The sequence below is a fragment of the Diadema antillarum genome, unplaced genomic scaffold, assembly GCF_040938485.1.
Source record: "Diadema antillarum isolate AM-2024a unplaced genomic scaffold, OU_Dant_1.0 seq00000162_RagTag, whole genome shotgun sequence".
Taxonomy (NCBI): Eukaryota; Metazoa; Echinodermata; class Echinoidea; order Diadematoida; family Diadematidae; genus Diadema; species Diadema antillarum.
In genome coordinates this window covers 1,162,089-1,189,142 of record NW_027271233.1, presented here as the reverse complement: position 1 = coordinate 1,189,142, position 27,054 = coordinate 1,162,089, and the positions used below count along the sequence as shown (strand labels likewise).

Below are 27,054 nucleotides of genomic sequence, written 5' to 3'. Positions count from 1 at the left end.
AGGTACTCACTTCGAGTGATTTTAATGGCATAGCAATCTTGGCCAACTTCGCCCCGTCGGAATCATGGCAACTACGAAGACGGCGCCATAAGTATGCATGTGTGTGTGGTTTTTCTGGTCGTCAGGGGTCCGTTATCTTAACAAGACGGTGGATCTGTGTAGTAGGGCCGACTCTCAACGATGGAACTGTTTGAGGACTACCCAGTCCCAGACTATCAGGTATATCTCGTGAGCATTGGCACACATAGATAGTGGGTCCAGTCTATTTTCGAGTCCTGGATTGTATGTGGTAATCGATGACATTCCAATAGCCCGCCTCATGTTAAGATATTGATTTTCTTTGTGTCTTAACCGAAATCCCGAGCGTTTGAAACACGTTATGTGTCTCATTTATGCAATCAGCAAGAGCTATATTGGTTTCGGTCTGTAACAATCTGTGTATTTCATGAATAGCTATTTCTATACCAAAATGACATGTGGGCGTGGTTATACGCTATGTTGGACGACGTACACTCGGTTCATGCAATGGACGTAGATCGTAGATGCTATACTGACGAATTTTCGTATAGAAAATGACAACCGAAGTTCTCATTGACTTTATTACCTTAAGATCTGACCCCAACTTTAGGACTGTGATTCTTTTAGTCTGCCACGTGTACGTTACAGTGCTTATAGCTCAGTTAGGTTTATGCAGTGAGATAAATAGCAACGGGAACAATAGTGTACACTTGTACTTACACGTCGAAGCGTAATGATCCTGGTTAGGCCTATAGGACAAAACACGTACTCCTGCTCGGTCGGTCGGTTTGTTATCATGAGTCATGATATTGTAGTCATACCTAGCTCATGACGAATGCTTCATCATAAGAAAACTTCAATATCCACTAATTGCGTGTATACTCACAATAGTTTCACTGAGTGTGCTGGTGTACTATAATGTATTTGAGCTCTCAGCGACCACAATAAAATATGTGCTGCCCTTGTTAATGGTAGCTTAATATCCATAGTAAATGGTACCTTAACTTCCAAGCGCAAAACTAGATCAACCCTTATACCATTAATCTTCAAAAGTTTATAGTAGATAGTTTGCTGGCTCTTTCGATATCAGTGAAAGGATATTGGCTCGTCTGACGGTAAGATCATAAATGACCACATTATTATACAATGTACGCGCTCTATATCGACTGGATCGTGATACGTATTATTATCTGCAATTTATTTGTGCATTTACATAATTGTTTGATATAATCATCTCATGTCTACGTCAGTGAGCAAGTACGTGAACCTGCAACATACAAATTGTACCTCATATGCGCCTCTCGTATCTTGCAATGATGTGCTACATCATACAAGTTTAATATATATCTATACTTTTGACAAGTACTATATTCTCTTCTACTACTCTTGCTGGTACAACTACTACTATTACTACTACTATACTACTGCTGTTGTTGCTGCTGCTGCTGCTGTTACCGCTACTATATTACTGTTACAACTTCTACTTCTACTTCTACTACTACTACTTCTACATGACTACTTGTACAAATACAGTGTACTTCTACTATTTCCTCTGTTGCTACTATTATATGTACTGCTACAAACTATGCATTTACTACTACTACTGTACTACTACTACCACCACTACTACTACTACTACTACTACTACTACTACTACCACTACTACTACTACTACTACTACTACTACTACTACTACTACTACTACTACTACACTGCTCCTACAAGTGTACTAGACTTACAAAAAGTGTACATAGGCCAACTACTTCTACAACTATACATTGTATACTACTAACTGCTAATACTGCTTTTTGATACCACTGTTTGATACCACTGTTTGATACCACCGTTTGTTTGATTTCTTTTTTGCCACTTACACTGCACTACTAGTTTTAGCTGTCAAGTAATACGATTTTTACCATTACAGTTTTAGTAAATGACACTATGTGTGTTCTTATTGGTCATCACAGACGTCATTATTAATGACCAGTGCGAGGTATTTGATTTGAAGTAGGCATGTACCTAGGAATGACATTGTTTCGCGACAATCGCTCAACTGTATTGTTATAACAGGCTTTACATTCCTAGTGTAAAGATTAATATGCGCCTTATAGGATGTTATTATGATTTCATACGAATATTAAGATTTTAATCATATTTTTAAACCCAAACTACAATCCTAACCCACCCAATCCTAGAACTCGTAAATCACCTAAAAATCTAATATTAGAGGTTGAGGCGAGGCGCTCAATAAATGATTCAAGTATATTTGATGCTGCTTAAATTCTCTTACATTCACTCTAGAGAAAGTTCTTAAATGTATATAGAGGACTATTCTAAACCTGCATGCATGTGTCTTCTGTATATTATTATTATTATCATTATTATTATTATTATTATTATTATCATTATTATTATTATTATTGTTATCATTATTTTGTTTTGGCTGGCTTTCGCAGAAGGATGAGTTGCCAGCACTTATATGGCTCACACCTGTAAATATAATGGAATGTCCCTGACCGCTTCACAAAATCGTACCAAAGATACTAAAATAAATGAAGAAAAAAAAAAACGTTAAAAATCAGAAATGCAGTTCGGCAGAAAACTGAATAACTGCAGACATTGGGTATGAATTCCTCTACAAACTGCATTTTGGTTGGAAGATGAAAGCTTTTCTCATGGAGTTTGAGGGGTTCATATTAAATTGGGTGCATGTACAGAAAATACGTGTAGGTGATTTGTTTTAGTAAAAAGAACTCGTAGTCTGGCTTTGCGAACCCTTGGACAGAGTTTGGGCTGAAGAACCCCCTTGGAAATTTGTTGGATGAAAGGGTACATGACTGTATATCTCACTTTTTCTGGTTAGTGAAGATGAAACACATCATTTCTCCCTGCTATTTTACTTTTTTTTTTTTGGTATTTTAACACACGTCTCTATAGGGAAATATTTACCCGTGTCAGCCCTATACCCTAATTTCTCTCCCCCCTTCCCTCTCCCTTGCTAACATAGACATTCCTGAACTATATTCCCTTAAAAAAGTATTTCCTCGGGAAGAGAACACTCCATTTCCGTGGCAAATATTTGCCGTGCCCCTCGCCCCATAGCCTATGTGCGAAATACAATGGGCTATTTTAAACCCCTCCGCCCTTTCCACACACACACAGACACACATCGAGATGTAAATTTCTTTTTCTGTTGACATACTGACGACAGAACATACTGTGAACTCGACTCGTTGAAAAGGACAATTCCCGACCAGTTGTACATGTTAGTCTGAAAAAAAGAGAGTAAAGCTTTGTAAGCACATCAGTGAAAGAAGAAAATTGATCAAAATCGGTAAAAAATATAAGGAAAGTCATAAAATTACGAAATTTTGCTAATTTTTACAAAAACAGTCCTGAACGGTCAATATGAATATGCAAATAGGCCTAAGTGATTTGTGATGTCATCAACCGCAACTTGCAGTGATATAGTTGCACACAAACTTTTGCAATTTTCCAGGGTTTTTTGTTTTGTTTTGTTTTGTTTTGTTTTGTTTTCAACGCAGTTACTTGCCAGTCTCAAATCCTAATCTGACTGATCATTATCTTAAAGTTCAGGCATAACGCTTTCTGTTTGAAGAAGATTATATGTGAATCCGTTTTAAAAGACAATAAATGAAAAATTGTGAGGTGATGACATCACAGGCACATTGATTTGCGTATTTGTATTCACTGTTCAAAAATGTTAAAGAACTGTTAACTTCAACATAATGTTACACTATTTTGTAAATCTGATTTTGATAGAATTCTCGTTGTTATGCTTGTAAGATATTCATCTTTGTTTGACTCAAGTTATCAATTTCTGGTCCAGACTCGTCCTTTAAGACTCTTAATGCCTTCTAATAGACCGGTTTTTTATTTTTGTTTTTTGTTCTTTTGTTGTTGTTTTTTTCTTCATTTCTTTGTTGTTGTTATTACTGTTATTGTCATCACTTTTCTTGCATGAATTGCTGTGCCTTGTAATGGAATGCATGAATGCTGTAGCTGAACGCATTAATCCAATGTGATTATGGTACTGAAGGACAGACAAACACACAAGCCTTTTAATTCCTATTATCGTCATGCCGGATTTACACATAATGTTCATCCATTCTGACTTTTGTTAATGTCGTTGCCTCAATATCTTCCTTACGCAATTGAGTTTACTGCATGTCATGCAATATCTGCAAGATATATTACAGCTCAGGCTGTTCTAAATATTGCTCAAAAGACGCAACATCACGCAGTCGACTTATTTGTTTGATTTAGAAATGTGTAAAGTGCATTTCGTTTGACTTTATAGCTCATCAGTTAAGTCTATCGTCTTGCAAAGCTGATTACTAATAGCACAAGGCTGGATGATAAGATACGTTCATATATCGATGTGTCAACGTACATATCCTCTTGTATGTAGATTCATATAGCAGATGCCTTAATTGATCGTAAGTGACTATATGCAAGGCCTTTAGAAAGGGTTCCATAAGGCCTATATTGAAATGAAATGTGGGGCATTTTGCACTGGTAATACTGTCCGTCCTTAAAAAAAAAGTCAGGCGGTGATCAGAGAAGTCAAATTTGTACTTGTACGATCATCTCCCCCCCCCCCCCTCTCTCTCTCTCTCTCTCTCTCTCTCTCTCTCTCTCTTTCTACTTTTTTTCCCACTGTGAAGTAATGTGCTTGAAACACCCCTTCAACATGTTCATTATTGTATTTCTTATAACAACAACAACAGCAGCAGCAACAACAAAATTACTCTAGTTTCAAAGAATACGAATAAGATGGAATTCATGAAGGTGCATTTGAAATCATACGTACACTCTAATATAGTGTATACCCCATCGAAAGACATACAAATCGTGCACATCACGAAAACGCGTCTCTGGTTCAATAAAACTTCAAACGTTGTATCCACCTCATTCGCAACGTCAGTGTTTCCGCTTGAATGAAATTCATGCTAACTAAAGAGAATGTGATCTAAGCATATACGAAAGACATCAATCAATCTTAAGGTCCATATCTACAGCATGTTGGCTTCGAAGAGAAAAGAGGAAGCAAAATGTCATAGGTTTCATCTATAATGGGCCTAGAGTAAGACAGTTGAAGAATTTCAGTATAAGTAACCACGCAACATGTGCAAATTTGATATTATGATGCCATTCCATACAGTCATTTCATTGATATTTACCCAATCGCTCAGTAAATTACAGTTTTCTATTATCGAAGACTCAGGAAAAGTTGATTCAACAGAAAGAAAACAAAAGCTGACAGTTTATTGTCGTCCTGTACTAGCACAGCAGCGATGGCTTTGAGAAAAAAAAGGCAACTATTTTATATACTAAATTACCGACAAAAATAGATTTTAGAATACTTTAGTGTTCATGTCAATAAGACAGTTTAGAGCTACACTGTATCCGAGGTGGTGACATTTGATTTGCGTGTGAGGTTACGGGATACCACTTTTTTTTTGTATTAGAACTGCGTGTCACATTCATTCTTGACTTCCCCTTTTCTTTTCTTGTCTTTTCATTGAAGTCGACTTCTACACGCTGTTGAATTGCACCTTGATTGTTGGTTATTGGACCAGCACCTGGGGCGCCTTGCGATGTGAATGCTCTTTTTTTTTTTAAATAAAACGACACGTCGGAATTTCTCACAAAATCAAACATAACCTCTATACGCCGAAACTGTTTGCAAACGTATCTACACTCTAAGAAAAATTTCACTAAAAATTGAGTAAAACGGCCACATGGTCAGAATTGAGTAAAGTTTTAACCACTCCTAGTTGAGTAAAAGTTTGATCATATTTGAGCTCCTCTTTTACCCAATGAAGAGTAAAATTTGTTTTGCTTTATTATTGAGTAATTTTATTTTTACTCATTTTTGACCATGTGTCCATTTTGATCGGGGTTATGTGTAAATTTGATTTTAATCCCAGATGACTATTCTGATTTTTAACCATCTTTGGCCATGTGTCCATTTTGATCGGGGTTATGTGTAAGTTCAATTTTACTCCCAATTGACCATTCTGGAGAACACGAGGAAAGTGTAAATTCGTTTTTACTTTTGTGGCAAAACAATTTTGGTCGGCCTGCTTACGTATTTGCAATGTACAATTCATTTTAAAAGTACAGTATGATATACATGACATAACAAACACGTGAAATGTGACTTGCACATTCTCATGGTACATTTGAAGTTGACAAGGCAAGCTAGCAAGTGCATGCTACAGACCAAAATAGTTTGCGACATAAAACCCAAATAAGTAACACATGACAAAAAATATATATCGTTATTACCTTTATTGTGAAGGTAAACAATTTTTTTTTTTGGAGCTGAACTATTCATCTTCTCAGAAATAAAACATAACAAACATACACGAAAAGCTGGTAGTATGTTATACTTTAAACTACATGAAATAAGGAAAACAACGTGGAATTGAGTTGTTACTTACAACTTCTTTTTCTCTGTAACATTGGAATAAACTTGCAACTTCTCTTTTTCTGGAACATTGGATTAGACTGTGCTTACATGCAGAGCATGTAACACGCATGCAGAACTTTACATGGTCATTGATGGTAGAAAAAATAAAGCTTGCGATCAACTTGTCACAACCTTTCTTTTCCATGTAAAACTAAAATAAACTGTGATTTATGTAAAGCATCTTGTGCTATACATCACTTCCTTTCCAGTCTCTGGTATAGGATTAAAGTTTGGAACCAAATGGAACGACACTCTGATTCTAGGTCTTCTCAAAGCTTCAGTCACAACATTTAAAACTCATTTCTCGATGTTGGTCCAATCTAAACATTTCTAAACACAAAAATCAAAACAAGGATACCGCACAAAGTACAAGTGTTTCTTTCCTAACATATGGTCAATATCCTTCCCATGTGAAGGCACAAGTATTTTAACAAGATTATAGCAAGGTCAATATTTTGGTTGCTCTACATTTATATTCCAGCAAAGTCTTACATCACATAAATTGTAAACCTTGGTTTTATAGAACACCCTTTGCAAAATATATGGCCATATGAAATAAACCACATGAAATTGAGTTGCTACTTCAAACTTCCTTTATACACTGAAATAGACTGTCTTTATGCATGCAGAGCTTGTACACATGTAAAACTTTACATGATAGGAAAATAAAGCATGCAGTGGAATGATGACACTTCAAGTCAAAATTTTCTTAACCAGTAATGTAAACTAGCTGTAGACCTTCTCAAAGGACAAAATAATCAATAAGTTGGTACATGATGATTAATTCTTTACATAAAGGAACCAGAAACATGTCTTCAATGGGCACAGGCATAACAAGTATAAAGGTGCATTTATATCGTATCTGGCACGGTATCATGGCGCAGCATTAACACGATATCTAAACCGTGATTGATTAACACTCTGCGCGCACTGACCAATCACAGACTAGATATCTTGTAAATGCTGTGCCGTGATGCCATGTAAACGAGCCTTAACACTGAAAATTAACGAAAATTATAATGTGGAATAAGCACCTCCAGCAGAGGGCCTCAAAGATATATTTTTGTCTGTTTCAGATTTGAAGTAAATTTGCCATTTGGGGAAATACATCACCAGAGTATATTACACTTAGATATAGCATTCAGCTCATCCTAGCTCGAACTTGAACTTGAACTTGAACTCAACTTTAAAAACACAACATTCACATGTAAATACAGAGGTATAATGCTGACATACTATATAAGAACCTGAAATGGACTCCACGAATACACGATTATGATTTCTTTTACAACATACTGAGGTGTCTGCCCCTAACCATGAAGTTAATACCAGTCTTCAGCTGAACATTTTGTCTACTTCTTATCAAAATGGTAGTAGGCTCTGAAGGCCTTTACTGCCCCTGTTTCTTGGGCACCTGCTTCAACCCCGTAAACCACAGTGTCCAAGATCACCCACATGGCTCGAGCCTGTGCTGGATACTCCAGATCAAAGATCTGAAATTTCTTATAGCACAAGTCAACATCAGATACATGTATGAGACTAAGAGCTTCCGCTCAAACACTTTAATTTACAAGAATAATGAAACACTGGGCTACAAGCCAAATAATTCGGTGCCTTTTCTGCAGTTGGAAAAAAAAATCCTCTAGCAAAAGAAAACCAGAAAGACATAGGTGCTACATATTTTGCATTTCACTACTGTTTCAGATTTGATGTATCATAAACTTTCCCTTAAAAAATAAAGCTTACCACCTTGAAGGATTATTGATATGTATTCATTATTTCTGAGAAGATATATGTGTTTCACTGTTACTATTAAAGACAGGTCAATTTTTACTCTGCTAAAATTTGTATGCAAAAACAATGCTACTCAAAGAGATCATGTATGTGCTTGTAATTCAGAGTTTACGGTATTTGCCATATTGGAGAAATCTTTCACAAGAACGAGAACAAACTCATAAATGTAATGCAGCTCACCCTATTAAGCAAACTCCAAATAAAACAATATGAACATGTAAAATAAATTGGTATAAAAATGATGTAGCATATATGATCCTGAAATGGAACCCACTTAAAACATAATAATAATAATAATAATAATTTTTTTAAAACAACATACAGCTATTTGTCTTCCCCTTATCATTAAGTTAATTTTTACCTTTAAGTGAACGTTCTACCTCTTATTAAACTGGTAGAAGGCTCTAAAGGCTTTTACTGCCCCTTTTTCATTGTACTTGCTTCCAAAAGATTTAAAATGACCCACAGGGCTCATGCCTGTGTGGGATACTATGAATTGAAAATCTAAAAGAGATTTTATATCACAGGTGAACAGCAGATACAAAACTCTTCTGCTAAAACGCTTGCTTCACAAAAATGACGAAACAGTAATTGTTTCAAAATTGATGTACCGTAAATTCTTGATTAGCAGCACATACTGACTTTAAGAATTGCATCTTTTATATTTCTTGGATTATGGATATGTATTCATACTAAGAAGATATATTTCTTTTTTGTTATCACAACAGTTCAATCAATCTTTACTCTGCTTAAATATTTTATGTAAGAGCATGCTCTCCAAAGACACCACAGTAGTACATGTATGTGCTTGTAATCGAGTGTTTACCATTTTGCCATTCTGGGGGAATCTATCACAAGAGAATTACAAGCAGAAAGACCATCCAGCTCACGCTAACTGAACTCCAGATGATACAGTGGGTAGGAAAGGTATGGGAATCCACTAACACATGATTAATATAATATTTTTTTCAACTTACAGATATGTCTTCCCCTAACCAAGAAGTTAATACCAGTCTTCAGCTGAACATTTTCTCTACTTCTTATTAAAATGGTAGTAGGCTCTGAAGGCCTTTACTGCCCCCGTTTCTTGGGCACCTGCTTCCACCCCATACACCACAGTGTCCAAGATCACCCACATGGCTCGAGCCTGTGCTGGATACTCCAGATCAAAGATCTGAAATATCTTATAGCACAGGTCAACAGCAGATACGAGGCTCTTTCTCTCAAACACTTGGCTCTCCAGAATGACGAAGCACTGGATTGGCTGGCAGACATTGTTCCCTACAGCCAGGACGAAAGGCTGGTTCCTCCCATGGTCTTTTCGGTAGGCCTCGAGACTGGTTCCTTCCTGCAAATGATAAATATTAAACTACAAAGGTCGCTATGGCGACTAGTATACCTCCGCCATAATGCATGATTCTCCTAATAGGTCTATAGTACATGTGGACAATGTGTGATTACATTTTCACAAAATTGGCAAAAATTAAAATGACGTTTGTCACAAATGTGTTGAATGTTCACCTTCGATCCTTTAACCTAGGTTTGATTGGATGAATAGGAGAGCATGTATTTGGGGATTTAAGGACTTTAACTTGACTTTGACCCATTCATAAGTTTATGCATTAAGTAATTTTCAAGGTAGGGAGAAAAAGTGCAATTTCTGTATTGAACAGTAAATTGTTACCATTTTCATCTGGCCTTTGACCCTAAGATTCATACGATAATCACTGTCAGGCAGGACATGCATAAATATGTAGTAAGTTTCAAGATAACTCGAGCCACTTCCGAGATATGGAGGAAAAAGCTAATTCAGCACTTTCACTTGATCTTTGACCTTTGAGGCAAAAAAAAAAAAGCAAAAAAAAAAAGAAACTTTCCAGAGAATCTCTATTGGGTTATATTTGCATATACCAAGTGTTTAAAAAAAAAATAATCCTGCTGGCATTGCATAAATATGAGGGAAATAGTAAAATTTTGAAGTGTTGCCTTTGACCTTTGACCCGTGACCTTTGACCCCATGAACCCTAAATTCTCTAGATAATCACTGCCAGTCAGTACATGTAAATATACTATGTTCCATGAAGATACCTTGAACAATTTCCAAGGTACGGAGAAAAAAGTGAAGTTTTAATATTTTTACTTGACCTTTTGACCTTTGACCTCATGACCCCAAACTTTCACTAGAGAATCTAAATTGGGTAATACATGTATACACTAAGTTTCAAGAAAATATCTTCAGGCATTGCATAGATATGGTGGAAATAGAGAAATTTTACATATTTGACCTTGACCTTTTGACCTTTGACCTGGAGCATGTGCACCTTAAAGTTGATAGGCACAACTTCACCCCCTAATACACATACATGCCAAGTTTGATTAGGATACCTCAAGAGGTTTTTAAGTTACGCTGTCTACAAAATTCATTACGGACGGACGGAAGGACGGACGGACGGACAACCCGAAAACATAATGCCTCCAGCACCACTTCGTGGCAGAGGCATAAAAAGTACATCTTATCTTATGGCTCACAAAGTCTGAAAACGAAGTTTGCTGTTTCCTCCACTATACTGGAAAGAAATAGTTTCAATCAAAGAATAAAAATCTGCAAGAAACGACTACCATCAATAGTGATATGAAACATTTCATTCCCGTGGTGATATTTTTAAATGACTGATTTCAGTCAATATTGCTTTAGGTTAAAACTCTGCAACACATCACACAAATCTTTGTGATTAATACTCTATGCATTTTCCTTCCCCTGTTAATCCTATATATAGTTTAAAATTAGGGCCAGCGAGTTCTGGTACGTGTAAAATTCAAATGGTTACATTTCTTACCATCATAAGCGCGATTCAAGTTCACATGCCAGGACCCTATTACATAAAACTTGACATCAGTAATACGTGAAATATAACTTTGACAACTAAGCTCTCAGGCAAACAGATGTAAACATTTTAGTAGCACATAACAGTTACTGGAACTTTTTATTCAATACACATTCCTTTTTGATGAAGCATCAAAGTGTTCATGTCTTGACTTGATACGTGGAGTTGATCTTGCTGTATGGAGATGTGACCCATGCTAACACAAAATTTTTCAATTTTCTTCACTAATACTGCTTTTGCTACAAACATTTGACATACCTTTTGGCAGTCGATGAAACACTCCAATGACTCTTGGGAAGAGGCTCTTCCCCCTTTTGATGACTTCTTGCCCGGGAACAGATGTGACAGCATAAGAAAAGCCAGATTTGCCTTTTCCTCTGTTAGTGGAGTACACAAAAAGTCTTTATTAGAATATGAAAGATTTTACGCTACATATGTCTTCACACCATAAATCAATCCTGGCATATTTTCAATTCACATATCAGCTTTATATCTCTTCAAATTCAGGGCTTATTTTATAACCAGTGGGCGATTGGGGGCGAATAAGCCACTGCCACCCCTTATTTGGTTGATAACACATTTTTAGTCATCACACGCAAAAAAAAAAAAAATTCAACCACAGCCCCTCCCCCCTTTTTATGCTGCTATTTTTTGTAGTAATCACAAGAAAATGCGGCAAAATTTTTGCCCGCCTCCCCCCCCCCCCCCCCCATCCCCTTTTAAGAATCCTGGATCGGCCAGTGATGACTTAAGATTATTATGCAGATTTGAAGACATGCACACTGCTCTTTTATGGAAGAATTGGTGGTGTGCTGTGTGCTGTGTATTTGGGGAAGGTGCCCAAATGTAGGTGGGGGCTACAACAAAGATTACAAAAAGGTTAATGTGATGAGCAACAATAGAAGCCACGAGCAGCAGTAGCTGGAAGTAGCTTGATTCCAGCACTTGCCTCGGTGTCAGATGAATTGGAAAGGGCACAAACAACCCTTGGTGCTGTTTTTACTAAATACACCATTTGGAAGAATGCAATGGAGTAAAACACTTCTATAAATCCTATTACATCTACATTATGAGGGATGATGAAGTGTATATCACATCATTTTAAAATCAAATATAATGTGTTACCATGAACTAGGGGACGGGACAGTTGGGTGACTTTGGACAGGAATTGTATTACTTACATTTTTTTTTTGCTGTTGGTTTTTCTGCAAATATTTTTGTAGGTTATGAAAGGGGGATATGTGAATATTTGAATTACTGCACTTCTCTTGTATATTGCAAGCAGCAAAATAATGTAAGTGAAATTGTCTAAACTGTCCAAAGTCACCCGCCTGTCAAATGTCCCCTAAGTCTACAGTATCTATCAATAATTACACACCTTGAGTGAAGTCCTCATCACATCTTTCTTGTACTCCGAATTTCACCTTCCACCCTGGAGAAATTCTATTCCCATAGTCCAGAATGCAAGATGATACTACTGGCCACTTTGTGAAGAGAAGGTCCCCCTTTCCATCAAATAGCTTGTTGTAATCCTGCTCAATCTGCAAAGAAACAAGAAACAACAACAACAAAACATGTTTTTGCAGTTATTTTGTTTTTTGTCTGTTAATTTGCCTGTTAGATCTTGAATTCTCACCATCTTAGTCCATTGTGTATGTTCCCAACACACACTGTGCCTTAACCCTATGTATTCCAGAGGGGAGGGGGAGCTTAATTAGCCCCCCCCCCCCCCCCCCCTCCTAACATGGGGGAAAAAATTTATCTACAGCATGCAGTCAAATTGTCTCCTTACTCACACATCAGCAAGAGACCTTTAACCCCCATCAAATCTTACCGTAAGAAGCTACATGCATAATAAAGATGATGCACAAGAAACCTCATCTATACCCCATCCCCCCCCCAAAAAAAAAATAAATAAATAAATTGCTTTTGAAGAGAAACAGAAATGGATATTCAGACAAGCATTGATGATATCAATATACATGTATATTTCATATTAGATGATTTCTTACATTAAAATATATATATATATATATTTCATACTATTCTATGGGTAGGAAGGCAAAACATACTTCATACAATGTTATCTATAGAATATGTACAGATTTATTTATTTTTTTTAATTTTGCACGCTGTGATTTAACAACAAAAATCAGGCATTTGTGTGTACATGCAAATATGGCAAACACTGACTGCAATAATTTTGTTCATCTAGATTTTGGTAGATATTGGACATGATAATAAAACCCCTGTGACAGCTTACAATGAGGATATAACATGCACCTGCCATTCACAATGGGGACGTAACATGCACCTACCATTCCAGGAGAAAGAAGGTGTGGAAACTCAGCCAGCACTTCAGTCACACACGGCTTGTTCTTTGAACTTCTCGGCAGGTTGGAATGTACAAAGTCCCTTCTATAAGCTGCTGTCTGCTCCATCTTGGCCACAACGTCTTTGTGAGGGGTGTCATGACTCTTCAACCATTCGGTCGTAGCTTTCATGTCTGCCAAATCTGATACAAATTATGGAAACTCATAATAACAATCATTATTGAATCAAGCCTGAGAACAAATGCATAGCCTTAATGTTCATCCTAGCATTTTCTAGCTTTAACCCTGAAAAGGGGGGGATATAGCCATCCCACCCATCTCTGACCTATAAACCTCTGAAATAGCCCAATATTTTTGTGTTAGGCTGTATGCATTATCAGACATCATTAACAATATTGCTTGGGCTGCTAATTCTCCTAAAAGTAAACAAAGTATAAGAACAAGGCATATCATAATTATAGTGCATATAGAAATATTGCCACATTTTACCCAAGTCACGCTGATTTTTCTATAACTTGCACTTCCCCTTAGACCCAGTCAAAAATTACTCTTTAAATGGGTTTAAAAAGTTAGTACTAACATTCAATCAATACAAATTTATATTTAACCCCAAAATGCAATGAAGTCACTTTTTTCAAGCCTTGCTAACAGACCCAAGGTGGAAAAATTATGCAAATGAATAGATTGTTGTAGGTAAATCTACATTTAACTCAATTGTTTACTGCTTGATGCACAGAAACAAATTTTTTATACAGGGCAAGTATTTCTCAAGCCTGCTTCACTTTACTTTGGAGATAATTGGCTACATTTGTAAGCACATACCATAATTCATCTGCAATGATGAGGTTGAATCCTCATTGGAAGAACTTGAAGTGGTATCCTTAGGACTGCCAACCTTGGCTTTGTCTTGCTTCCTGTCTTGCTCTGCTGTTTTCCTTCTCAGGTACTTCAGCCGGTTTTCCAGCCTACCACCTGCTGGAAGTTTGGTACTCCCTTTCAAGTACCACTCCTCCTTTAAAAAAGAAATGAAATAATATTAATGAGCAAGAAGAATGTCACAATTATAAGAGTTTATATGGTTATTTTCACAGTAAAGGGAGTAATTTTTTGTTCTGACAGGGTCAAAATTTCTGAATGTGTTTTGATATATATTTAGACTGAATTATAACTAAAAATGTCAAAGTTATGGATTTTTTGTTCCAGAGCTTGAACTACAAGCAAAACCTTGAAAAATAGGAGTATGCAAAGTATGAAGAAGTACACTTGTAACTCATGTATCATAAAATTTATCTGAAATACCATGATACATGTGCATGATATATTGTTCAGCATGCATTACAGAGCTGTTTGAGAATGCACATGGGTTTCAAATTTACAGCTGTTTGAGTGTAATGATACTCAGATTGGTAAATACATTTGTAAATATTTGCAAGAATTCAATCTCCAAGGCAATCATTGTTGTAATACACATATTAACATTGTAAGATGAAATGGTCACGAACTTGACATAGGAAATTGGTTAGTAGTGTTTCAGAGACTTCAAACATGCTAACACAATACTGTATGTATTATCAACTAAAAAGACACAACACCAGGTTTAAAAGTACTGGGTAAGCATGGTAAGAGTGTACAAAGCTAAAAATGCAACAGTGCTATGTTGTGAGGTTAAAAGGTCATTGACACAGAATTCTCATGGTAAAGCATGGTAACAAGAATAGCATCATCAAAACCCAAATGCTGACAAAGCTTTTTCAGAATCAGTGACAGAAGGAAGCTAACTATTTATGGTAATGGTGCGAGATCGTTAATCATAACATCTCTAAATTCAGAATTCTTTTGACATTCTTTGTTTCTATTTTTGTTTATATCTCAACTAAGTCCATTTGGGTTATTTTCACTAATTGCTCTTCATAGAGAAACAAGTAAACTGATGTACAATTGATTCTTTCTCCTTGTAGTATAGTGCAAGGGAACACCTGTACCCAGTATCTTTTAATAACTAAACCCTGTTTTAGATGAAACATGAACCTTGAACCAATAAGCCACTTAATACTTTGCCCACAAACATGGTAAATTTTAGCAATTTATCATAATCCACAGGCAAGAGTGGTGCCTTGACTCTGTAATTTTTATACAGGTCTGGCCAAATTTGCATAAATTTCTGAATATGCAATAATTTCAACTCCAATGAATAAAGTTCTCATGATTTATTTCAGGATAGATATGAATATTTGGTTGAAGAAAACACACTTTTTAAACTTTAAAACATAAAAAAATTAATTGGTACCAGATTTTTTTTTTTTTAACCCTGTCTCCTAATAGCACATAACATCCTTTGAAAAGCTCCCTCTATCACGATTCTCAAAACTTAAAGATCTCAACAACAAAAAAGAGAGAAAGCAAACATGTGTATCAAAGGGGTAATACATAATAACAATATTTGACAATATACCCTTTACTTTTATGGATGGATTCAAGTTACATGTTGGTAAACCCCTACAGCTATCAACTGCTCATTAACTCACTGATCGTAATACATGTATGTAAGAGGATGTCAATCATGTAAGTCACGAAACTGCATAGTTGATGTCAAGTTCAACCTTGCTGTGTTCATATCTATTTCAGATCATGTATTAACATATTATTTGAGGAAAGTGAAGAACGATAAGGGTTTATGACCATAGTGTAACTCCAGTAACTTCTTCCAAAAAGAGTGGTAAATGAATGTATACATGTTGAACAGCCACCCATTTTTTTGTTGTTGTTGTTGTTGTAAAGGCTGATTAGGTAATTATCTTTGAAAATTATAAGCTGGATAAGACTTAAGTTGTTGCACAATAGTCTACTGAGTCTGAAGGAAAAGATAGCAGACAGCTAGACAATAGGGTCTACAGGATGTAACTTACTAGTACAATTGTAACTCTAAGTTAGAGTTATATTCTTGGTCTACATCATTACATGTATTTAGTTGGAAGGTTTCAAACTGTGTCTGTTCGGCAGATTTTTGACATTTTGGAAATGTGTCTTGAGGTAAATCTAGACAGATTCCCAAAATGTCAAATTCCACAGAACAGACACAGTTTGAAGCCTTTGAACTAATATGAAAATGATGTAGGCCTAGACTCTACTGCATTATTTCACCTCTTTGACATTGTTACAAAATGTTGTAATCTGACGTGCACCAGACCTCACACAAATCAAAGGCAAGCCAAGGCTTCAAGCAAACCAGAAGACAGTAGAAATACCATACTGTCAGTAGACAGTAGTATCTAGACTAGGCCTATAGCATAGACTACAGATTTCTATCAACTTGTCCTACTCTATACTTGACTATAGCCTATGAAGGCTTAGTCTGACAAAAGTAGATCTAACACAGGGCTGCACACTAACCCATTTTTTCTACTGGTCCGGCCTGTCCATCGGACCAGTAAGTACCCAGTCTTTCCATTTTTTACTGGTCCATTCCTGAAAAAGTTACTGGTCAGGGACCGTCGGACCAGTGCCAGTGTGCAGCCTTGTCTAACATTTAACAAGTAAACGTTAGGCCTATCAAAAACCCTAATCTAAAGTACGGTACTGTACCAAGTTCTTGCACACATGCTTATCACGATTATGCCGAGTATTGGACCTGTGTCAGTGACTAGGTCGAACATGGGCCAAGCGGCCGGCCTTTGAAGAGCCAGCCGCCGAGGGCCGGCGCCGGCCGCCGAGTACATACGCTTGAAGTGCAAAGCCAGCTGCTGTGCGGCGCAGGCAAGGTCAACTAGTCGTAGGTACCACTTCCGAACGGTACCATCAACTAACTTGAAGCATCTACATTATTGGAAACAAATATACTGGTAATTTATACTTACTTTTAAAGTTGGGGATTTGGTCAACAAGACCCCATTGACGCAGCAAAAAAGCAACTTCGCTGTCCGCCATGCTTCGTGCTCTGTCGATGTCGCGTCGTTAAGTACAGTACAGACTACTACTTTATATGTAGTTGGTATGCATGCACGCACGTGCGCGCGCAAGTGTAAAAATGACCCACCAGTCATCCGCGTGTGTCCTTTTTACACCTAACATAGCAATATCGCGACTGGGCTCGCCTGGTACAGTGTAAACAGCGAGAGTGTAAAATGCAGTTTACTCCGAGTTGAGTAAGATAATGGAGCAAACCTTACTCACGAAGAAGAGCAAAATGAAAGTATGTAAATATTGAGTAAAGAGGGGTAAAAAGAACGAGTTTGCTCAATAAAGGCGAATTTACCGCTGTTAAATGTTCAATCTTGCTCAATATTGAGCACTCTTGAGTTTACTTTAGCAAAATTTTACTCCATGGATTTAGAGTGTACAAGCATGCACGACCAATCTATCATAACCGTGTAAACGCATTCATTTATGGAGAATGCATAACCAAAACATAGAGCGTACACAAATTCATACCTGCTCCAAAACATCTCTACCCTTTATAGAGTCCCCCACCCGCAAAAAAAAAATGGGGAAAATAGATGAAAGAATTCGCAAACTTGCATAATTTCAGTTTTTCAAAAGAACATACAGGCTTTACTTCTGCCGGGATATCTTTTTTAACGTCTCACTTGTCCACCATAAGATGTACTTTACACGTACATGATTACACACTTACAGTTGTACATGTACTTGATTTACATGGGACTGTCCAATATTTTCCGGGGTCTAACTGGTAAACACAACACTGTTTAAAAGTTCTTTTACTTCTTTTTTTTTTGTGGCATGCAGCGGCGCGTTCCTTGCAGAAACGTGAAGCCCCTTTCATGGATTAATGTATGTACGTCCAACGAGGTCATTTCAGGTTGAATGAGTCTTGAAAGGCAATTGAAAAACACCGCAGATTTTAGTTCATACAAAAACAACAAAATGCCTTCCTGTCATCATGGTTTCCATTTGCAGGTTTGTTTGTTTATTTCGTGTTTTATTTTCATGTTTCGTTGTTGTTATTTTCTAGAGGAGAAAAAGCGTTGAAACCGAAAATAGATACGCGTGATACTCCCTCGCAAAATGCGTCGAAACAATGATCCCTTTTGTCCTGGTATAGACATTTGCCAGTTATACCTCAGATATTCTTTGAAACAATATTCAGCACGTAAACCGAGGAAGAGAATAACGCATGCAGAAAGAGAAATACAAAAGCAGAGACAGTGATTGACAGGTGGCAGACAAAGGAACCGACGAATAAAATCGATAAACATGACAGGTTCAAGAGAGTTCTCAGTAGCTTCGAGAAACTGAAACTTATTGAAGCGAGAAGAATCGGTATTGCGTACGCGAACCATTGGCATTGAAAGAAATGTCCATAGAAAAGAATGAAACCCAATCTGTGAAATGGCATAATATCAGTAGAACACATCGATGAAAGTTTGGGGAAAATCCGACAATCCCTTCAAAAGTTAATAGGTGGATGAGAAGACTACAATAATTGTGACGTTTTGTATGGAAGATGATATATAGAAATATCAAGAAAATGTCATATTTTCATTTTTAGCATAATGAATGTGCTGTTGACATACCTCTTTCAGAAGGCATGGTAGTAATATTACCCTTAATATATTGTGTCTGTTACAAGTTGAGAGAATGTGTAATTTCCATTAAAAATGAAATTTTGTTGAATTTTCTTTATATTTTCGTTATATCGTTGTGCATATGTGACGTTACCCATTACAGGAGTATTTTCATCTTGTCCAATTTTCCTCAAATTTCGTTAATGTGTTCAACTAATATTGCTGCATTCACTCAGTTCCAATGCATGATAATGTTATCTATGGCCCTGTATCACACAACCAAAAATTAAAGTCTCCGGACATGGATTTTAAGCTAAGGAGAGATTCTGAAAAGGCAGACTCTAAGCTTTAAATGGACTTTCCTCACCCATCTTAAAAATAGAAAGAATGTACGTAGTACGCAGGAGACGAGTTTACTGAGAAAAGAGGCTGTTAAGTTTAAGATCTATACAAGTGCTTAATCTGCCACCACGCTGTGCAGTGTGCAGTGTATGGGACTAAAAAACAGGAAGTATAACTTCATTACAACGACAATGAAGGGATTGTCAGACTAAGGTGAAATTGTGCTCACTCTATGAGCACATGCTGTTCATGGCTAATGCCAACTTTTAACGCAGTAGCAACAGCCTTTCAAAAGTTACTAGAGTTGAAATTGAAAGCTGTTGAAAGGGTTTTCAAGAAATCAAAAAGGGGACTGTACGACTTACCTAATGATATTCTGCTAAAGGCAGAGTTCTGGAAAACCTGCAAACAACCCCACAATTTCCCATTCGTGTTATGATCCCAAATTTCAATATCATATTATGTAGAATTGGTCTTTCAGGGCCCCGTTTCATAAAACTTGTCATCAGTCACTGTCAGTGACAGGTTGTTATAGTTGTGACAAGCTACTGAAATCCTTACGTCTGATTGGACAAGAGCAAATTTGTCACAGAAATGTGGCAGTTGTCACTGATAACATGTTTTATGAAACGGACCCCAGAAAACATTAAAACTCAAGATTGACTATCCTGACCTATTTCAACTATTTTGAGCCCTCATATAAAAGCAGGCTGTACGACTTTTTGTTGGTTTTGTAATGAACGGTCACATTTTATGAAACATGAGTTCATCCTTGCGACTATGATTATTTTGATACCATTTCTTCGATTTTTCACATTTCCATGTCGTGTTGATTTTCCTTCAGGAGGAAGAGGACCGGATGACCGGATACGAGACGATAGTGATCCCGTATCCGAGGAGGGATGAACCGTTCGCCTATGACCAGCAGTATGGCGTCTCGAAGAATCGCGGAAGTAGCGTCATCATTAACGGAGCTTACGGTCATCAGGCCATGCCCTTGAGAGCCAACACGTGGAACGCAAAACCTAGCGGTGGCGTCATCATCAGAGAAATTGACAACAACGACGACTCACCGCGTATTGTTGACGTGACGGACGCAGATGACCAAGACATCGATAACCCAGATTATCCGCGATCCGAAACGGGCGAAAACGGGACGTCTCAGTATCCAACATTGCCGGCCACTGCGCAAGTCCATCCGAGTAGGGACTATTCTCGTCATGTCAGCATTGACGACGGTAGGCCGGATATCCAGAGGGTGGATCTCGGTGGGCCTATCGGTGACGACGAACCGTCAAGGATAGAAATACCAGCACCACCACCGCCACCACATGTACAACCGATTACATCCCAGTCGGATGGTGTTCAATCGCAATCACCAACAAATGCCGACCCACCACCGACGCAAGTAGAAACAGCTATAGATGGTGCCGGGAATCCACAACCAGTTCATTCAGCTCTAAGGAGAGTCCTCCAAGCTATCACGGATACACCTCACAATGATCAAGCAACTCCAGACCAGACGGATAATGATACAAGCCCGAACAGACAAGAATCGCGAGAGACTTATACGCAGACTCGGCAGCAAAAATCCGCCGAGTCGCAGACGACTCTGGACCGCGGCAGTCGGCCTCGATCGGGTGCACCGGATGACAGTCGCGGGATTGGCGATAATCATCGGCACTCACGGCCCCAAGGTCCGTCAGACGAGCGTGATGGTTATCGAAGAGGGATGGAATACGAAGGGAATGCCTTTGGTCCGAGATTCTCCAATGCATATCCGAATGAAGATGGGCGCAGGCATGCCGACAGGGCGTATCCCGAGAGGGATGATCCACTGAGATCTCAGCCAACAGTCATCGAAAGGATTGTCATTACAAGAGAAATCGACCCAAGTACCAATCGCCCTGTGGACTCCTTTCCCATGCACCACATGAACAGCCGCTCGAACATCGTCTACAACAACTCTGTGCGTACGAGTGGGCGCAGATCTCGGGGTTGGGCAAACTGGCAAGGGAACTGGTCGCCGCGAGAAGCGGCTGACAACAGCGACCTAGTGGGCATCGTCGCCGGCATGCAGGGTGAAATGTACGATGAACAGGTGCCCTTTGATTACATGCCCGGAGAGAGACCCGTCAGGATGGGTAGAACTAATCAGGCTTATGATATCAGTCCCGAACAACTGCGAAGACATCCCGATGTCGCAAGAAACTCGAGAGCACAAGCAGCGCCGACATCGGATCCGTTTGTATCCACCACTGTGCCGCCCCCGCCGCCCTACACAGAGCGGGATGCTGGCCCCACTCGGAGCCGACTTCCGTCGTCCCCCATGAGCGATCCGGAACCCCTTCCCCTGCGTCGCAGTGAAAGGTTACGTTCCACGAACGCCGACAGCGACCGATCGTCCACGATGGTGGCCGGGTGGACGCGGCGAACCCGGGTCGTCTTCGCCGTCATGCTCCTCCTCTGTGTCTTTCTCCTACTCGCTCTTGTAGTGGTGGTTGTCGTCTATTTCACAGGTGAGACCAATCTTGAGAATTCCTCACGCTCAGACCGAAAGGACAAAGTTATCAAATTCACACCCTGTTGCAAAATACGGAATATCGTGAAAATCACCAGGGTTAATTGCCTAATTATTCTCACTAGACCTATCGTCCAGCAGCTAAACGTTTATCCCATCAATACATCTCCTAAACTGATTCTACAAAACCAAAGAAACCAAATTTAAACGTAAGAGTACCGATGTGATGATGTCATAGTCTTTTATTCTCGCTTGGGATGGAACCAGGTGCAAACATAAACACTCGGGTTAGGTGAGGCTGTTTTGAATCAGTTTCCATGGCGATGAACAACACGACAGAAAAAAGCAAACAAATCGACATATCTCCTTTGTTCCGTTCCATAGCGGGCCCAGGTGCAAGATGCATTAATGACGTCATGTGCGATTCACCTCCTCTCGGATACATCATAGGTAAGAACGCTATAATTGTGTCACTCATTTGAATTTCGACTCTTTCATTAAAGAAGTTCTTCGTAGATGTATTCATTTTCGACGATAATTGACTCGTTCTTAATCTATCTGCGAGAAGAATAGGAAATCCTTCCCTGCACTTCCTTCAAAGTTACTTACAACAATCACTGCGATGAATGAGTGATACAATTAGTACAAATATACTAGTGTAAACGGGCTAATCCAAACGCTGGAATAAGCATGGTAGGTAGAGGAGGTCTATTTTGTTGACTGTTCGAAGTGTATTGTCTCCCATCCTCCTCCCCCACCCTCCACCCCCCCCCCCCCCCCACACACACACCCCATGCAGCTGCGTTACACTGATTTGTTTCTCGTAAATCCAGTCTCATTCATTTTTCGCGGGCAGTCTGTCTCGTCCAAATTCACAAACTCTGGTCAAAACACTAATCTCATAATGAGGACAGTGTGTTACTGTCCACCATCGTTACATCGATGTTCAACTCATTCAACCATAATTATTCATCTCTGCCATGTATTGTGGTTCCACGCCCGTCAGGCTTTATACTGAGAAGAGGGGAGCCGTGACGTCCGAGTATAACCCACAGCGACCAACTGCAATGACCTCCCGAGATACTTATTACTAAAGGAGATTAATCATGAGCCAGATTTGACTCCTATTCTTCCTATGAGTAGATTAGACGGAGAACAAACCTTTTGATGCCCTTGGATTATCATTCCTGTCAGTTTAGACCCTATCATCCTCAAATAAAGGGGAAAAATAGGCAAAGTTAACAGGGAATGAAGGTAGGAGAGCAAACTTAGAGAAGAGATGTGGAGAAAAAAAATTGTATATAACGTCTCGACGCATTTGGTATACGCCTAGGCGTATACCACTATCCCTGTGATCCTCTACCGAAGAACAGAAAGTGCGAATTTTCGGAACTCTGTCTCCCCCTGGCTCCACTAAACCAGACACTTAATCCTCATTCCTACTTTACAAAAGTGGCAGACATTTCATTACATCTGTGTGCATCATTTCGTATTTTGTGTTTATTTGTAATAACCTCACATTTATAATTGATGCATTTAGCCATTCTGCATCTTTATAAGTAATTGAGCATTGTTTTACTTTACTCCTCCTCCTTCATCCTCATTTGTCCCCTTCAAACCGATGGCAAAAGAAAACAAAAACAAAAACAAACTATAAGGCCTCTAGACAGGACTTCAGAATATCTCTGTGACATATATCATTAGTTCCCCTCTGTGACTGCTAGTCGCTGTCGGTTTAGTGCGTTAACCTTTTTATCTAACAACGGACTGGGTACATCTTAATTGGTTTGAATGTTTTCGATTGAGCCGAGCTCAGCTCTGCTTGGTTTTGAAAATTATATTGGTCTTTCAAGATCGTCGATAAAGGTCTACACAGAAGTGGTTGGTTGTAGCTGTATCTTGTATCACGAGCATTGAAAGTTATACTTGGTCCCGAGGCAAATTCCTGATTAACATACCAAGGCTATCACTTAAAGGGAACCCAAACCCAAAGAGCAATGTGGATTGAGGGAAAGCAGCAACATTAGTAGAGCACATCAGTGAAAGTTTGAGGAAAATCGGACAATCGATGCAAAAGTTATGAATTTTTAAAGTTTTGGTGTTGGAACCGCTGGATGAGGAGACTACTAGAGGTTATGACGTATGAGTGGACAGCAATATAAAGAAAATATAGAGGGAATTCCACAAAAATTCATTTTTCATGAAAATTACACATTACATCAACTTGATACTGACATATGTTAAGGGTAGCAATTGTTCCCCCTGCTTTCTGAAAGCGGTTAGTCAAGTGCTCTTTCATTATGCTAGAAAAGTGAATTTTTGTGGAATTCCCTCTATATTTTCTTTATATTGTTGTCCACTCATACGTCATAACCTCTAGTAGTCTCCTCATCCAGCGGTTCCAGCACCAAAACTTTAAAAATTCATAACTTTTGCATCGATTGTCCCATTTTCCTCAAACTTTCACTGATGTGCTCTACTAATGTTGCTACTCTCACTCAATCCACATTGCTCTTCGGGTTTGGGTTTCATTTTTAAGCCAAGGAGCTACTGTCAAGGTATACAAGCCAAGCTAGTGGAGGTAGTACCGATCCGGTCTAAACAGAGAGCTATGACACATTAAATTATGTGGGGCCTACCTCCTCTTGTTAAATGTCTCGTTTGATTGTCTTCACACTGCAAACATAGACCGATTCATCAACTGATTCAGGTCACATCCTTTAATTTGATAGGAAGATTTCTGTCCGTTGATAAGTAAATGTGGCAAAGAACACGTACTGGCAGTGGGCCCCTCTTCATTAGAAACAAAAATAAAACAGACAAAAGATATGCAATGATAACAAACTTTTGCTGGAATGGCAACTTTCCGTAGCAACAGCCAATCAGAAAGCTGGATTCTTGCCGTTACCATGACAATTGCCGTTCCAGCAAGAGTTGCTATCATGATTATCAACTTTTACTGACATGTGGACTGGTCTAATTATTCAGTAACCTGTTAGAATAATTATTTGCCAAAATTGGTATTTCTCTTGCTTTCTCCTCGTATAGCTTTCGCCATCATTGGTGTACTGGCGTTGATCTTCATGTTTATTGGCGTGGTGCTCTGCTGCCTGGCCTGCCGACTGTCGCGAGAGAAGAGGAGACAGCAGTACCACTTCACCACTGGCCGGTGACGACCTTCACTGCACAGGGCTGCACCGCTCGTCGAGCACTGCATCCAGCACCGCACGGTCACGCGTCGGATCACCTTCATTCACTAAATGAAGAGTTTTCTTGCAAAATGGGCTAAGCGCCATTTTTAAACATTTTAAAGTAAGTCCAGAATCAGATAGAGCAAAACTAAACATTTCCGGTATTACCTCACTTGTAACATAACAAGAATATTTTAGAAGATATGATTAAAAATACCCTGTATTTTCGTATTATTTTGTCTGTTTTTAGCAGCTTTAATCGCAAATATCTCAACTTAACAAGCATGGAGTTAGCTCGTTTTGCAATAAAACTCTTCAAATCTTCCTATCTGTATCGAGTATCGATCTGTTTGAATTGTCGACAATCAATGATATCGTCAATCGTTCGTTCTTATTTTGTGAAATTGAATAGGCCCACTCCAACATTGTTCCAGTTGACAGATTTGCGATTGCCCCAACCCAACAACTGACGTGCGACATATTGATCCCACCACTTCATATTTCTAAGCTCTTTTGCATTTTACTCACATTTACTAAAATCTGTCTGTCTGTCTGTCTGTCTGTCTGTCTGATGGCAAAGCCAGCGTCCAGTTGTTTGCATGTACTGTAGGGCCTTTTATAATGTACTGCATAACCGATTAGTAAACCACGCTGGCACAACAAAACAATATGACTTACATCTATCACCAACGTGCCTGTCTTAAAGTTAATGATATGCTCCACAAAATTATGTACTAGTTGCTGCGCTGTGTAGAAGTTACGATCATGAAATGTTTAAGAGTGATTTGAGCCTGAAATAATGGATATGTACTCTGAGCGTCGGATTTAAGGAGGATTTGATTTGAGCCATCAAAACGGTCAAAATTCAAGACTCTGCCTCCGTCACATTAATCACAGGATCACTGTGATATGGATTACACCTTGTCATCAAAAAATTTCAAGAGATTATCATACTTAACACCGTTAAGTGACTGTCATATTTACAAAATAACAAAGGTTCACAGAGCATTGTAATGGAATAGCAAATATATCCTCAGACGTACTTGTAGCTGGTTCTATTCAAGAGAATGTACCTGGAAACCTTTTCATATTACCATGGAAATGTAAAGAACAATAAAAGCATTTAATATATTTATGTAGGAGTATATCCATAGATATATCCATACGCGTAGAGAAGACAAGACTTATGTGTTATTATATGTGATATAGGCGATGAGTTGACCCTAAACTGACTGGTGTTGAGGTCATTGTCTCACGCCAAACTTCCAACCAATCAAAATGCACAAATAACAAAACCACCTTGAGATAGTCAAGCTGAACTTGTTCGAGTTGCTCGGCTACGTCAGTTGCTATTGTTATAAGCATTTATTTTCCCCGAAAGGCAGCCCCGGGCGTTTATCATTCATAATGGAAAGTAATCATAGATAAAAGCAATTATCATAAAAATCCTTGACGAAAATTGGCTTTTGTTGTGCATTGCAATAACGGTGATAAGGACAATGGTAATGGTAATGATCATTATAATGAATTTGTTAATGATATTAGATGACTTTTGTCGCTGTATTTTTTTTTAGTTCAATCAGTATGATCATTTTCAGTAAATATCTTTGAACATCTTTTTTTTTTTAATTTATAAGCCATGTACAAAAAAAAGCACAGCCCCCCCCCCCAAAAAAAAATAATAATAAATCGACTGCAACGTGCTTATGGTGCTGTAAGAGTGTGTCATGACGATTCACTATTCCACTAAACAACAATCATAAATCTAAAGAGACCTCCCCTGTAATACGAATCTCATATTTTTGGATGCAGTGCACTCATGCTTTACTAGAATTACGTCAATCGAAGTACCTTATCAGGCTGGAGTGCGTTCCCTGGACACCCTGGAGTCGTTTAATCCAAAGCAGGGATACATTGTCATTCAGTCTTTTGTAATGGCGGCTCGCAAT

At 38.5% G+C, this 27,054-nt stretch overlaps 2 protein-coding genes across 2 annotated transcripts; one reads left to right on the top strand and one right to left on the bottom strand.

Annotated features, from left to right (window-relative positions):
- Positions 1-26,551, top strand: LOC139728054 (uncharacterized). The gene is made up of 4 exons (XM_071639017.1): positions 1-219; positions 20,238-21,912; positions 22,299-22,364; positions 24,963-26,551. Exons 1-4 carry the CDS (start codon positions 181-183, stop codon positions 25,085-25,087), a joined length of 1,905 nt encoding a protein of 634 aa, XP_071495118.1. The 5' UTR covers positions 1-180; the 3' UTR covers positions 25,088-26,551.
- On the bottom strand, positions 7,870-17,971 carry LOC139728030 (uncharacterized). Its single transcript, XM_071638996.1, has 8 exons — positions 17,958-17,971; positions 17,138-17,342; positions 14,352-14,541; positions 13,515-13,711; positions 12,575-12,737; positions 11,455-11,573; positions 9,387-9,659; positions 7,870-8,019 (listed from the first exon to the last, which is right to left on the bottom strand). The coding sequence occupies exons 1-8, from the start codon at positions 17,969-17,971 to the stop codon at positions 7,870-7,872; spliced, it is 1,311 nt and encodes a 436-aa protein (XP_071495097.1).
- Positions 26,552-27,054: the final 503 nt, after the last annotated feature.

Bases quoted from the DNA above. Each gene is read 5' to 3' on its own strand.
- LOC139728054 (XM_071639017.1), top strand. From the start codon at position 181: ATGGAACTGTTTGAGGACTACCCAGTCCCAGACTATCAG. The intron at 21,913-22,298 runs GTGAGACCAATC...TCCGTTCCATAG, and splicing joins GGTTGTCGTCTATTTCACAG to CGGGCCCAGGTGCAAGATGC. The intron at 22,365-24,962 runs GTAAGAACGCTA...CTCCTCGTATAG, and splicing joins TCCTCTCGGATACATCATAG to CTTTCGCCATCATTGGTGTA.
- LOC139728030 (XM_071638996.1), bottom strand. The intron at 14,542-17,137 runs GTGATAAGCATG...TCTTTTTTAAAG, and splicing joins GTCCAATACTCGGCATAATC to GAGGAGTGGTACTTGAAAGG. The intron at 8,020-9,386 runs GTAAAGGCCTTC...TTGTGCTATAAG, and splicing joins GTGCCCAAGAAACGGGGGCA to AAATTTCAGATCTTTGATCT.